We start from the raw sequence: 13,606 nt of genomic DNA, 5'->3' as shown, positions 1-13,606 counted from the left end.
AAAACACCATAAATGGGAAGGCCAATTATATATCTAAGAACCATGTCAACTAATAGTTTTATATAAAATCAAAAAATAATAATAATAATAATTAAGAAGGCATAATTCAACTGATGAGGAGTCGGTATCAAGAGTCCCACCAAGAGCGAGCATACCCACCAGCAAAACGTTAATTTGAAGTGTCAAGATTTCAAATTTTTTTTCATTTGGTGGTTTGTGTTGTACTACTACTTACTACTTAGAAAGATCCCATTTTTACATGATAAAAAGACGCATACAATTATCATCAATGGCCCACACGATTAATGTGATTCCATCACCCATCACAAATTGGTACTTATTTTGTACTTTTTTAATTGTCCGTCACGAACAATTAAAAAGGTCACATAGTTTACGAAGCGGACAAATCATTAATGCTATTCACTATGTTATTACCGTAATAATATGTAATAAATTATTAATGTTTTTTTTTTTTTTTCTGAGTTCCCAAATCAAATATCAAAATGGCTCATGTGCTGTAGATTGATTTGCCATTAGAACATGTAAAATTCACCAGAACTTTTATAGAGATCACAAAAAAATTACAGTTTGCATAATTATTGAAATCGGCTTGAGCAAATTCTTTTCTTTTACTCAACCAAGAAACAATCAGATCTTATGTCACTCCCCCCCACCCTTTTTTTGCCTCTTTATTAGCTCTACCTTCTCTCTTTTTTCTTCTTCATAACGATGTATTGCCATCTCTTCTTTTAGTATTCTTGAGATCAATCTGTTTAGTTATATAATTAATTATATATGATCCTTTTGGTTGTCCTAACATTTCGGAAGATCGCTCGGAGGTGGTAAAAGTGACTCGTTAGGGCCTTTGCCATTGTCCACCAGGAATGCCATCTTCAGTCCCCATGTTGTGTGCACTTCCAAATGGCAATGGAGGAACCAAACTCCTACAATAGCACAAAATAGAAAAATTCATATAAGAAACTATATATATAATTTGATCAACTTTCTTGAGAAAATAGTTTCTCAGGAAAATGATTAATAGAGTAAAATATATATATATGTTCGCTGGTGTTTACCTGGATTGTCTGCTAGGAATCTAATCGCTACCCATCCACCGGAGGGTACCCCAATAGTGTTTCTCTCAACAGGATCAACAAGATTGAAACTTTTAGTATCGTTTTTCGGATTGAAGTTTCCTAGTCCCCTACCAACAGCAAAGAAGTTGAAGCCATGCAAATGGATTGGATGGTTTTCAGGGGCTATGATACCGGTATCTTGAAGCACAACTTGAACCGTATCATTGTAAGATACCCTATAAACTTTGGTCCCATTTATGGTCTGTAAGGTCTGCGGTGGAGCGCCAGTGTAATTAAAAGTGGTAGGCGGATTCCCGGGAAAGTCTGTGGTGAAAACTCCTTTTATGTTGAAGAAATGTGCTTGAAGGAGAGCTGTGGTTGGCATGACAAAGGTGACATTATTGATACCAGCCACAACCCGGCTTCCATTACCGGCTATGCAAGTAGGGCACGGGTTAATCCCTAGTCCAACTGTGAAGAAAAGGGAGTGATCAACAGTTAGTGGGACTTTGGCTGGAAAATTTTTCGAGTTAAGGCTTTTGAGAGAGGTTATGAAATTGTTGGCTACTGCTGTGGCATTTTGGGGAGGAGGGTTTGTGAGGGTGGCAGGGGAGCTAGAAAGTGTGCCTGAGTAGTGCAATGTGGCTGTGGCTGTCAAGTTGTCGACAGCGACAGGAGAGTCCATGAATGGGGAGGCGGCAATCATGTACTTGCCGGAGCCTTGGTCAGCTGTGATGATGGCATTGGTGGTTTGGCCTGGGGCTATCACAATTGTGTCAATTTTGAAGGGTTTTACGTAGACGGCGTCAACTTCAACAATGGTGAGCTTGTGGCCTGCAATCTTGAAAAATAGTTCTTCATTGAGCGCAGCGTTGATGATTCGTAGCATGTAGGATTTGCCACTTTCTACACTCAAAGTGAAGCCATCTACAAGATTAAAAACAGTCCCAAATTAAGTTTTGTGTTAGCAATTCATTCGAAATGTTTATTAACTTCTATAGAATTATGAGCATTCCTAGAAATTTTCTAAAAATTATGGAGAAATACAGAACATGCCAACTTGTAGCAACATGCAATTCTAGAAGAGGAAAAAGGAAATCATTGTAAGAACAAATAAATTAAATTACAGGACTCATCGATTCTGGTAATTGGAAAAAGAACAATCTAAATTTCAGCAGATACTTCTAAGTACCTTGTGTAGAACAATTGGAGAGGGATCCTGGATGGCCATTGATGGTGTGAGCATCTGAGACATTTGGCGCCAAACCCGAGTTTAGGGCTTCATTGACCACAGCTTCAGTGTCTGATTTCCACCATTCACCTGCAATAGAGATGATCATCAAATTAATCAAATACCCAATTTGTGATTTTCAATTGATCAAAGCCCCCCAATTTCTATATATATAGTATGGCTTTTTAACAAGGAAAAAGTGATTATATAGTTCAAAATTTGAGCTCACCTAATATAACAACGACTTCCTTGTTGGGTTTAGGAAATGGATACGGCACACCACGCTTGGGCAACACCACTATGCCACCGTGGACGGTTGCTCTAAGCCACGAAATATGTGCATGCCAGAGAAGTGTCCCACGTTGGCCTGTGATGGTGAAGTTGTAGACATAGCTTTGCCCCGGCTGGATCGGGCATTGTGTAATATATGCTGGACCATCTGCCCAACCTGTTCGGAGTTGCCTAATACCATGCCTATCACCAGAAAAAAAAAAAAAAAATAGAATTAAATTAAATCTTTTTCTTTACTCAAGCAAAATGGTAATATAGGTGATTGGAGGCAGAATAGTGAATTGATTTACTATATTAGCACCTCATATTTTTGCATGTTAAGTTGGTTTTGTAGGTGAATTGTTATAGTTACAGGGACAAAATGGTAAATTTGGTATCTTACCAGTGAATAGAGACATTGTATGTGACATGGTTAACGACCTTGACAAGGACTGTATCATCTTCTCTGGCATAGAGAGTAGGACCTGGGAAGCGTCCATTGACAGTGACAATGGGCTTACTTGAGCACAATCGGGAAGTGTTCCGCATCACCACCTGTGCACGTTATGAAAGCTACGTTAAATTGGACTTGATCATGTTGCATTAGAATGATAACTATAAAATACACATATAGTTGGAAAAAGACGGCTCTCGATTTGATTTGTTGTTCTACCTTCCATGTCCTTTAAAATTAATCAATTTTTAAAATCTTTTTCCAACTAATTTGCACTTTGGACCAACCATGTTAACTAATGGGGATAATTTTTAGTAACTTATATTGACTTCTTGTTCAATTATATTCCATTTTATGATTTTGCCTGCGACAAAAAGATCTCAGATGATATATTTTGTGACGGTTGGTTACAAGTGGATGGAATTGCTTAGGAACTCAATTTTAATGAGGTGGTTCAAAAACAGCACTTCAAAGGATTTGAAATACTATATATATCGAACTCATAGGTTCATCGAACTGCCAAAGGAGAGTGTCCGTTGTATCACCAAATGTTTCTTTAATACATATGAATTTATATACATGTATAATGAACGTGAACGCATACCGTAAATTAGTACAGTTTATGTTAATGTAATACATATATATATATATTGGTATAATAAAATCATTTAAGAAAATAAATTAAAAAAATAAGAGACCTAGAGAAGCTCATATCAAAAGAAGAAGACTAGATGTATTAAAATGTAAAAGACGAGAGGATGATAAAAAAAATAAAAGTTAATAAAAACGAAGTAAAATATAGCAGGGAAATGACATGTAATAGAAAAGATCGAAAAGAGAGAATTTGTAAAGTCGACCTCATTCACATGTGATTGAGGCAATGAGGATGATAATGTTCAATATGAGGTTTTAGAAGCATAATTATGATCTCGGCCATATCATAGGGAACACATGCACTAAGGTTTATTTTGCATGAAAGAAGACCAGGAAGATCATTTGATGCATGCACATAAATAGACTAACATTAGAATATATACATTGGTACAACCCGGACCAAAGTTCAGAAGCCCATGCATGCATAGCTGTGCATGCACATTCCACAATCACTATATGTGTGTATATATAGCTACATATATATATCAACCCTAATCCACTTACATTGAATTTGAAGTGACGAACCCTGCACTCAACCACTGCCGGAAACAAGCACGCCACGAGGATCAAAACTCGAATCCAGGACTCCATTTTTCACCTGCTTTTTCGATCTCCTCTGTGGTTTTGTCTCTCACAAAAAAGTGGTTTATGGTGATAGTACTTCTAATGTCTTTCTAGATAGCTTGTTGCATTCTGGTGTGACTGGCTAACACAACCTTATATAGGTGATAATTGAGGTCACTGCTGGCTGCTGCAATGTCGTTTTTCCTTAGTTAGGTGATGCAAAGATTCTTTAAATACAAGATTTCTTAAGAAATTATTTAATTAAACTACGTTTTTTTCAATGATTTCTTGCATGTTACATAAAGTAGTTTTTTTTTTTCTTCTATGGATTAATGTAGTTTTGGAAACGAAGTTATTAATTAGCTTCTTATTGATCCGTTAAGCTTTTTACATGTGATTAGTAGTTTGATTAGAAACTTAATTGGTTGGTTGAAGTTAGTGTTTAAAGATCTAGTATTTTGTCCTACATGCCAAATAGTAATAACTTGAAAATTGTTTAATATGTATCAATTTGTCACAATATTCTATATAGGTGCTTTCCTTTTCCCAGTTAGGTCGTGTTCTTAGTCATGCAGCTGCTTGAAACATCTACCAACATATTGTTACATTTAGTCCAACTCAATACATTCCTCGACGAAAATATGAAAAAGAAAAAAAACACATTGGTGAGGATGGGTACGTCAAGTTTGGGCAACTCAGTATAAGTCACCTGGACTCGGATGTGAATGGTTAACTGCCTTCTAGGTTGACCTACTTGACAAATTATTCTACAGCAATTAATAAAAAGCGTATATCACTTACCAAATATATATATATATATATATATATATATATATATATATATATAAAAACCTTTTTGCACTTTCCAAATATAAGTATATATAATGTAAAAATAATAATTACCAAAAAAAAACAAAGCAATCATATCCAACTTGTTAAAGGGGACGAACACCGCTCATGCTTTCAGACACGAAGAGCAATCCAATCACTAAAACAACGTAACACGAGTAATCCAACCACTAAAATAACATAACACTTGTACATATATATATATATATATATATATATATATATATTGCTCATATTTTAACCTTTCATAATTTCAGAAGTTACTTGGTAAAACTTGATACACCACCACCACCACCACCATATGACCATAATATGAAATTAGGCTGGGTGTGGTTGAAATTTTGTTAAAGTTTAAAATCCACTTGCTAGATATAATACAATAAAAATTAAGGGTTTGTTTGATTTGTTGTTCTAAAAACAAGTTATCTAAAAGAAACTTTTTTTTTTTAATTAAATTTTCATTAAACAGTTTTCAGCTAACCAAGTAGATTCTTGTAAACCAAACAGATTCTGTATAACTTTTTAGTTTTAAATTTTTAAAAAATAAAAAACTGTTCTAAACAAATAAAGTCAAACTCATTTGTTTTCCTTAATTTTGGTTTTGGACTCCATTTGGCCAACTTTTTTGAGTTTAGATTTTGGTATATGTGCATTTAGACTATTTTTGGTTTTTACTGCATTTGGGCAATACTTTTGCTTTAGATTTTAATTGAAAACCTAGGAATCTACACTTGCAGAGTGATTGGCCGTTGACTGTTCACATTTAATTTGTAAAATAAATGGGCGTATTCATAATGGGTCTGATCATACTTTCCCGTACATAAAACTGAAACATTACTTCTTCTATTATGTTTTTTTTTATTATTATTATTGACATTACTAAGAACCAATCAGAAGCATCCACGACTCCCATCACGTGGCAAAACAATCCAAACCACTTGAAATTAATAATAAGCATAATGAGAGCCAAACAATAAGCAACAAATTCAAAGAGTGGAAAGGATTGTTTTGCCACGTGATGGAAATCGACTGGCTTCGAGTTCTGTGGATATTAGAGCTCCCATTGTTCAGTTACACAGCGTTCCTAAAAAAATTCTTGTTTTATTATTGGGTGTTTGTCTAAATTTTTGCTCACTTATTTTTGCACATATAGTACTTAGATCTTATAATTTAAAAGTTAAAAAAGTATCATTAAGTTACGATTCCTTTAATATCAAAAATATTATATTAATTGAAATTTTTTTTTGTATATGAAGAATAATAAATAAAGAAAATAAAATTTCAAAAAAAATAAATTAAAATGGCAACTAATGGGTATGAATATTAGAGCTCTCATTGTTCAGTTACACAACTGACCTTATAATTTAGAAGTGGTCAAAGTATCATTAATTTACGATACTTTTAATTTTGAAAATATTACATTAATTGAAATCTTTTTGTATATGAAAAATAATAAATTAAGAAAATAAAATTTCAAAAAAAAAAAAAAAAAAAACTCCATTGTTATTTTGTGAAGAGTAATTTTATTTTTTTATTATTTATTTATTTATTGTTAAAATGGCAGCTAATGAGTATGTGTTGAATGAATCCAAATAAAATTAACATGGACCCCACCTTAATGCTAACGCATCCTCCAACCAACTGTTGCCAATTGTTCTTCAGAAATAAATCATCCTTCATAGTACACGAGAGAAGTATAATCATTACACATTAATCACACAAGCATATAAGAGGATTACGAGAGATATGAATATACAACACCCAACTCCACTTACTCTGGCTCCTCTTATCCACTTATCATACTCTGAGACTTTCACTTTTACACATATTAAATACATATATTCTTTTCTCTCCTTACAAAATTTATATTTTCTAACTCTACATATTTTTTTCTCTCTACCTTCATCCTTCAACTCCATCTCTATTTATAGTGTATCCAAATCTAATTCTTTTTTGGACTTAAATTTCCACATTTGTCTAATAAAAAGTTACTATATCAATTACAATTCTAAAATAGTTATCTAATAAGTCGCATCTTTATCCCCAATGTTCTGTTTGGTAAAGGAAAAACAATGTTTTATTTGGTAGAAATGAAGGAAGATGGGTGGGAAGACCGAAATGAATAAATTAAATTACTTCGTCTGGTAGAGAGGATGCAAAAAGGATGGATGAGTCATTATTCCTCCTTCATAATTTTTCTTACTTCCAAATATAACGGAATACACAAAGAAAGAAATGCAAGACTATTATAAATATTTTTAAATTACAAAATTTTCCTTATAATTAATATTTTCTATTCCGTTCTCTTCTAACAAACAAATTAAGGTATTATCTCATTTTCTTCTCTTCCATTCAATCAAACAAAAAGAACGAAGTACACAATATCTTCTCTAAGGATGTCTCCTTCATTTCTTCTTCTCTCCCTTATATCCAATTTTCTTTCATCCTACCAAACGAAGCACAAGTCTTCAACCTTACTAACAAGTTTCCAAAATTTCAAAATGGAATGGGACATGTTCCCGCACATGTTGGACCAATCCGTAATACTTGAACTTGTCCAATTTCCCCAGAACCTCGATCTTCAGACAAGTTAGACCGTCAGTAGAAATTGGACCGATCCATCTTTCCCCCACCCATTGATTTCGAGTCACAAACCCCAACATCCAGCATTTGCATTAGATGTGCAATAATGATTTTATCCTCTATTTTGAAAGAAAAATCATTATTCTTTTCCAAATACGTGTATAATTTATCATACGGTAGACCGACATAAGTGCAATGCCATATATCAAGCCCCCTTATTGTATAATATATTTTAAATAAAATAAATAGAGAAATAATTTTTAATGTTATTTATATTAACTTATTAACCTGGAAAGCGAGTTTTATTAATCCTTTATACATGGTATTGTTAAACAGTATGAGGTTACCCAACAAATTAATTAGTGAATGTGGTTGAAAAATACGTTGAATGTGATGTATCGATCATACGCTAAACCAACAGGACATCATATATCATACGTTGTTTTAAAGATAAGATTAAACCAACGGTGGGTTGTAACAAGTAACAACTCATCATCCCATCTCAATTAGCTAGATCGATCAAACCTCCACCACCCTTTTTTGTTTTTATATTATATACTCTCTCTCTCTCAGACCTACTTATAAGATGTGTCTTTATAATGATATGGATGGATAATGAACCTATACATTTTACTCTTGCAACGTCAAGAGTGAGAACCATCTTTTTTGCGCTTCAAGGGATTGATTCTGCTGCCAAATTTGACCTTTTTTACGCATGCAATTTGCATTTTAATTTTGACAGCTGTTAGATTCATTTTGTAGCTTAGATGGAGCCATCAAGAACCACGTATCATGAAGGAGAAGTCTTGTAATATAGGCCAGGTTAGTGTTACAGGAGTTTGTACCTCGTTAGATTAGGATCGAAAATGTATAGGACATATATGCGTACAACGCTAGCTAACTGACAGTTTAATATTTTGTATCAGATGGCAAGTGTTTAGTTGTGGTATCAGAGGGGGCCAAATCTTTTGATTCAGAATCAAGACGCTGCGAGTTCGGGTGGGAGAAGCGTCCAGCACATTCAAAATGATATCAGAGTCGGCTTAGTTCTTGATCCGCCAAGCGATGAGGCCGAGTTATAAGAGCAGGTAGGTTAAGCGCAGACACACAAGGCCAGATCTGTGATTTGCCAGGCCTGCGCATGAATTAATACAAATCAAGTCTCTAACTAGTCAAGTCCAAAACTGTTTCAAGTGCAGTATAATGTTTTGCCAAGAATGAATTAATTGGGCAACTTCCAATTCCATCCCTAATGGGCTAGGGCATATTAGCTCAGCCCATTGCAAGTACAGTGTCTTTATGGTATTTCTGGCATATTAATAGTGTTAAACAATAAAACAAATCAGAGAAAAATTTTATGTTTCTGGCAGTAGCTCCTCTTTCTAAGAAAGTGTGCCAGAAAGCACGTAAAATTATGCAGCTTCTGTAATTTACATTTATTAACCTCTCTCTCTTGAATTGTTGATATATTGACATTAATGATTAATCTTACCACCACCCACTGAAAAGGACATTGCTTGAACAATGCATTTAAGGTTGGATAGAAGGGTGTGCCATGCACAACAATGCCTAGTACATTCAATCTAGGATAAAATGCTTTAGATATGGCAACAACCTTGTTCAGAACTAAGACTTCGTGATCAATCTTCAATAAATTTTTCATGCCAATCTTTTTTAAGACAATCGGCCTCTACTTATAAATCATATCCATCCAGAGTAGTGCTAGCGAAAGTCGTTATTGAAATTGTCGCAATTTGATCCTTCGATAATGTGGGTCCTGCTGTAAGACGCACTTATTCAAGAGTAGTAATGATATTTAAATCGTATTATTTTGTTTAGTCCAAAGAGGATAAGTTCAATGGTGGGTTCCATTCTCTACATCAAAGGATAGAAATCATTCTTATAAATAATCAGGTTTGACAAATCTGTTTAGGAATCAAATTTTCCCTATTCAAAGGCTGAGATACAACCGTTTCTATGAGTTATGGCCCTCCTTTATCTAATAAGTTATGGCCTTTGGATTGGACGTATTCAGTCTCATTTACTCTTCTTCAATGAGCAAACAAGTGCAGGCCTAGCCTAAATGCAGGCTCTGTGGATTAAATTGATGAACATGGGTGAGTGCATGTGTGTACATTATAGAGTATGTAATAAGAAATAGACTAGGCCATAGGCTGGTTTGATTTCATTATATTTAATGCACTGTATCTATATGTATTGAATTGAAGTATCTAGAATCTTGGTTTCTTCACATATAAATAGAATGAAATGTCCTCTGGTCTTATAAGCTCAAGGCTTCCCTTCCTCAAACACATGCAATTGTGTCTCTCTCTTGTGTTCTGTACGTTGATTTTAGGCATCAAATGGCAAAGTGGTGACAAAATTACTGCATTAAAAAGAGGTTGAGTAAGCATTCTATCCATTATAACAAGCATGGCTGAAGAAGAAATATACACTAAGGATGGAACAACTGATTTCCATAACAATCCTGCCATCAAGAAGCAAACAGGAACCTGGAAAGCATGTCCTTATATTTTAGGTATGTCCATTACAATTTGTCCTGTTCACTTATCTTTTTCATAACACTTTTTCAAACCAAATTGATGCATATATAAGGCTTACACAACTCCACACTTTTGCAGGAAATGAATGTTGTGAAAGATTGGCATACTATGGGATTAACACAAATCTAGTCAATTATCTCAAAACCCAACTGAACCAGACCAGTGTTGTAGCAGTCACTAGTGTCACAAACTGGTCTGGCACATGCTATGTCACACCATTGCTTGGTGCCTTCCTAGCCGATGCCTACTTGGGTAGATACTGGACAATTGCTAGTTTCTCAATTATCTATGTCTTTGTAAGTCTAATTCAAACAAAAAGTATTGTCTGATTGTATCTCTATATTCCATACACAATATTCCTTAGTACTATATACTGAAGACCTCTTAATTAATTGTTACAGGGGATGACAGTGTTGACACTATCGGCATCTGTTCATGGACTGAAACCATCATGTGACCGAAAAAATGTTTGTCATCCAACAGGAATGCAAACTGGGGTTTTTTATCTGGGACTCTACATGATAGCTCTTGGTACTGGGGGAATTAAGCCTTGTGTATCATCATTTGGCGCGGACCAATTTGATGACTCGGATCAGGCTGAGAAGAAAGACAAGAGCTCCTTCTTCAATTGGTTCTATTTTTCAATCAACATAGGTGCACTTGTTGCTTCTACCGTGCTGGTATGGATACAAACCAATGTGGGTTGGGCTTGGGGCTTTGGCATCCCTGCCGTGGCAATGGCAGTGGCCGTGGTGAGTTTCTTCTCCGGTACACGGTTGTACAGGAACCAGAGGCCTGGAGGGAGTCCCCTGACTCGAATCTGCCAAGTGATATTGGCATCCTTCAGAAAATTTGGAGTAAAAGTGCCTAATGACAAGTCCCTTTTGTATGAGACTGCAGAAGAAGAATCTGCTGTCAAAGGAAGCCGCAAGCTTGACCATACAAAACAGTTAAGGTATAGCATAAAACTACTAAATTATGAAATTTTGGCCCAAAAATTACCAGTACTTGCTTAATTTGGATCATGTGTACGTCTGTGAACTACTAATAAATGGTTCTATATGGTTGTTTTATGTATCAACTATATAATGTTCATTTCCATTTCTCAGTTTCTTTGACAAGGCAGCTGTGGAGACTAGATCAGATCATATCAAAGGCTCTGTCAATGCTTGGAGGCTCTGCACTGTGACACAGGTTGAAGAGCTCAAGTCAATTATTAGATTACTCCCCATATTAGCCACTGGCATAATCTTTACTACTGTATACAGTCAAATGGGCACCTTATTTGTCCTGCAAGGCAACACCATGGACCTTCACATGGGCAGTTCTTTCGAGATTCCTTCAGCTTCTCTCTCTCTCTTTGACACCATCAGTGTCATCTTTTGGGTACCGGTCTATGACCGTGTAATTGTGCCTTTTGCAAGGAGGTTCACTGGCCACAAAAATGGTTTCACACAACTTCAACGAATCGCGATAGGCCTTGTCATCTCCATCTTCGCTATGTTGGCTGCCGGGACTCTAGAGCTCGTGAGGCTAAGAATGGTCACGGAGCACAACTACTATGATCTCAAGCATGTGCCAATGTCCATATTTTGGCAAGTCCCACAATATTTCATCATAGGATGTGCAGAGGTTTTTACTTTCATTGGGCAGTTAGAGTTCTTCTATGAACAGGCTCCTGATGCCATGAGAAGCCTATGCTCAGCCCTCTCTCTCACCACCACCGCGCTTGGGAACTATTTGAGCACGCTGCTCGTTAATATTGTTATGGATGTCACCACCAGACATGGTAGTCCTGGTTGGATACCAGATAATCTGAACAATGGTCATCTTCACTACTTTTTCTGGCTTTTGGCTGTGTTGAGTGTGTTGAACTTTGGAGTCTATCTCTTGGTTGCAAAGTGGTACACATATAAGAAGGCAGTTGATCCGTCCACTGATGCTACCCCATGATCTTATGCAATTCTTGTTATCTGAAGAGCTGAATTATTATTATTTTTTTTCTTCTTAATTTCTATTTCAGAACAGGATCAAGTAATATCATTGGAATTTCCATTGTCAGTGTTCAAGTTAGTGAAGGGTGTTTCAGTCTAATTCCATCTAACAAGGGCATGTACCAAATCATGCTCAGTAGACTAAGGGCTCGTGCAATGTGTTTTAGGCGTTATATTTTTTGTTAATACCAAAACAACCGTTTTGTTATGAAATGATTTAGGTAAAAATCGGAACCATATTTAGTAACGAAAATTTATTTTGAGAAATTCGAAAATTTGTTTTAATTCCACCGCTATAGTACCAAAACACACAATATCACCAATTTAGTGATATGAGTTTTGACTAAAAAATCTGATATGTTATGAGTTATTCCAAATCAATATTAGCCGTTCTGTGATACCCCCGAATTTCCGAATGTGGGTTGGCCAGGCCCACGCCCGAATACCCGAGGATATCAAAACAAATTGATAATAAACGAACACAGAGTACAAAAAAATAGAGAAGAATAAATAAAATGCTGACAAGAAACTAAAATAATAATCTAATAATAAACCTCATAATATATTTCCATTAATTAATAAACTCTTCTGATACAACTGATCCTCCAAAATACAACTCGGGAATCCATACTATGTGAACCCCTAGAAAATTCAAACTAAACAAATGACAGTAATCTGAAACAGGAAACTGAATCATAAAGGAACTCCTATGTAGCATCGGCAGAATGAAGTAGACTGATCCCCGCTCAGCACGAACAACCTCTACTCGTGACGAACACCTAAAAAATAATGGTGGGTCAGGCCCACAAACAAGTTCTACTCTACTACAGTCCAAGCAGAGATCCGATATACGTATACATCCTAGTCAATCCCACAGTAACTAGTAGTCCGTGTTTATATATATATACACACTAAATGAACCTCACTAGACTATAGGGTTGTCTCAACCTGAATAGTAGGCAACATGCAAAACGCACATATAGTGGGCATGAGTACCTAGACCTACCAGGGTACACAATTACACTATATCTAGCTACACATCCCTGGCGATATACGCGCCCTAACCATTGATCCTGAGATTCAAGCTCATATCATGGCACCATACTTATATATATATAATCTAGTAACCATCCTATCCAGTATAAATTAATCCTCCATAAGTCATTCAACTTGTTCAGCTGACCTGACTTGAATATAAGTAGGACTTAACATTTTAGTTAATCAATTCCCTTATATAATAAATTAATCCTCCATAAGTCATTCAACTTGTTCAGCTGACCTGACTTAAATATAAGTAGGATTTAAACATTTTAGTTAATCCATTCCCTTATATAAAATAGGTAAGACTTAACTGATAAGTTAATTGA

The 13,606-nt window shown here is 35.4% G+C and overlaps 2 protein-coding genes across 2 annotated transcripts; one reads left to right on the top strand and one right to left on the bottom strand.

Moving 5' to 3' along the window:
• Positions 1-533: 533 nt before the first annotated feature.
• On the bottom strand, positions 534-4,383 carry LOC132313255 (laccase-4). Its single transcript, XM_059811951.1, has 6 exons — positions 4,190-4,383; positions 2,981-3,132; positions 2,537-2,781; positions 2,269-2,397; positions 1,077-2,003; positions 534-944 (listed from the first exon to the last, which is right to left on the bottom strand). Exons 1-6 carry the CDS (start codon positions 4,274-4,276, stop codon positions 814-816), a joined length of 1,671 nt encoding a protein of 556 aa, XP_059667934.1. The 5' UTR covers positions 4,277-4,383; the 3' UTR covers positions 534-813.
• Positions 4,384-10,114: 5,731 nt separating this feature from the next.
• Positions 10,115-12,359, top strand: LOC132313253 (protein NRT1/ PTR FAMILY 8.1-like). The gene is made up of 4 exons (XM_059811949.1): positions 10,115-10,220; positions 10,324-10,541; positions 10,647-11,200; positions 11,355-12,359. The coding sequence occupies exons 1-4, from the start codon at positions 10,115-10,117 to the stop codon at positions 12,196-12,198; spliced, it is 1,722 nt and encodes a 573-aa protein (XP_059667932.1). The 3' UTR covers positions 12,199-12,359.
• The last annotated feature ends 1,247 nt before the right edge of the window (positions 12,360-13,606 follow it).

Source organism: Cornus florida, unplaced genomic scaffold, assembly GCF_030987335.1.
Source record: "Cornus florida cultivar Cherokee Brave unplaced genomic scaffold, ASM3098733v1 CherokeeBrave_3.0.0_Hap2_Chr06, whole genome shotgun sequence".
Taxonomy (NCBI): Eukaryota; Viridiplantae; Streptophyta; class Magnoliopsida; order Cornales; family Cornaceae; genus Cornus; species Cornus florida.
Note: the sequence above shows the minus strand (reverse complement) of the source record. Positions and strands in the feature narration are given on the sequence as shown.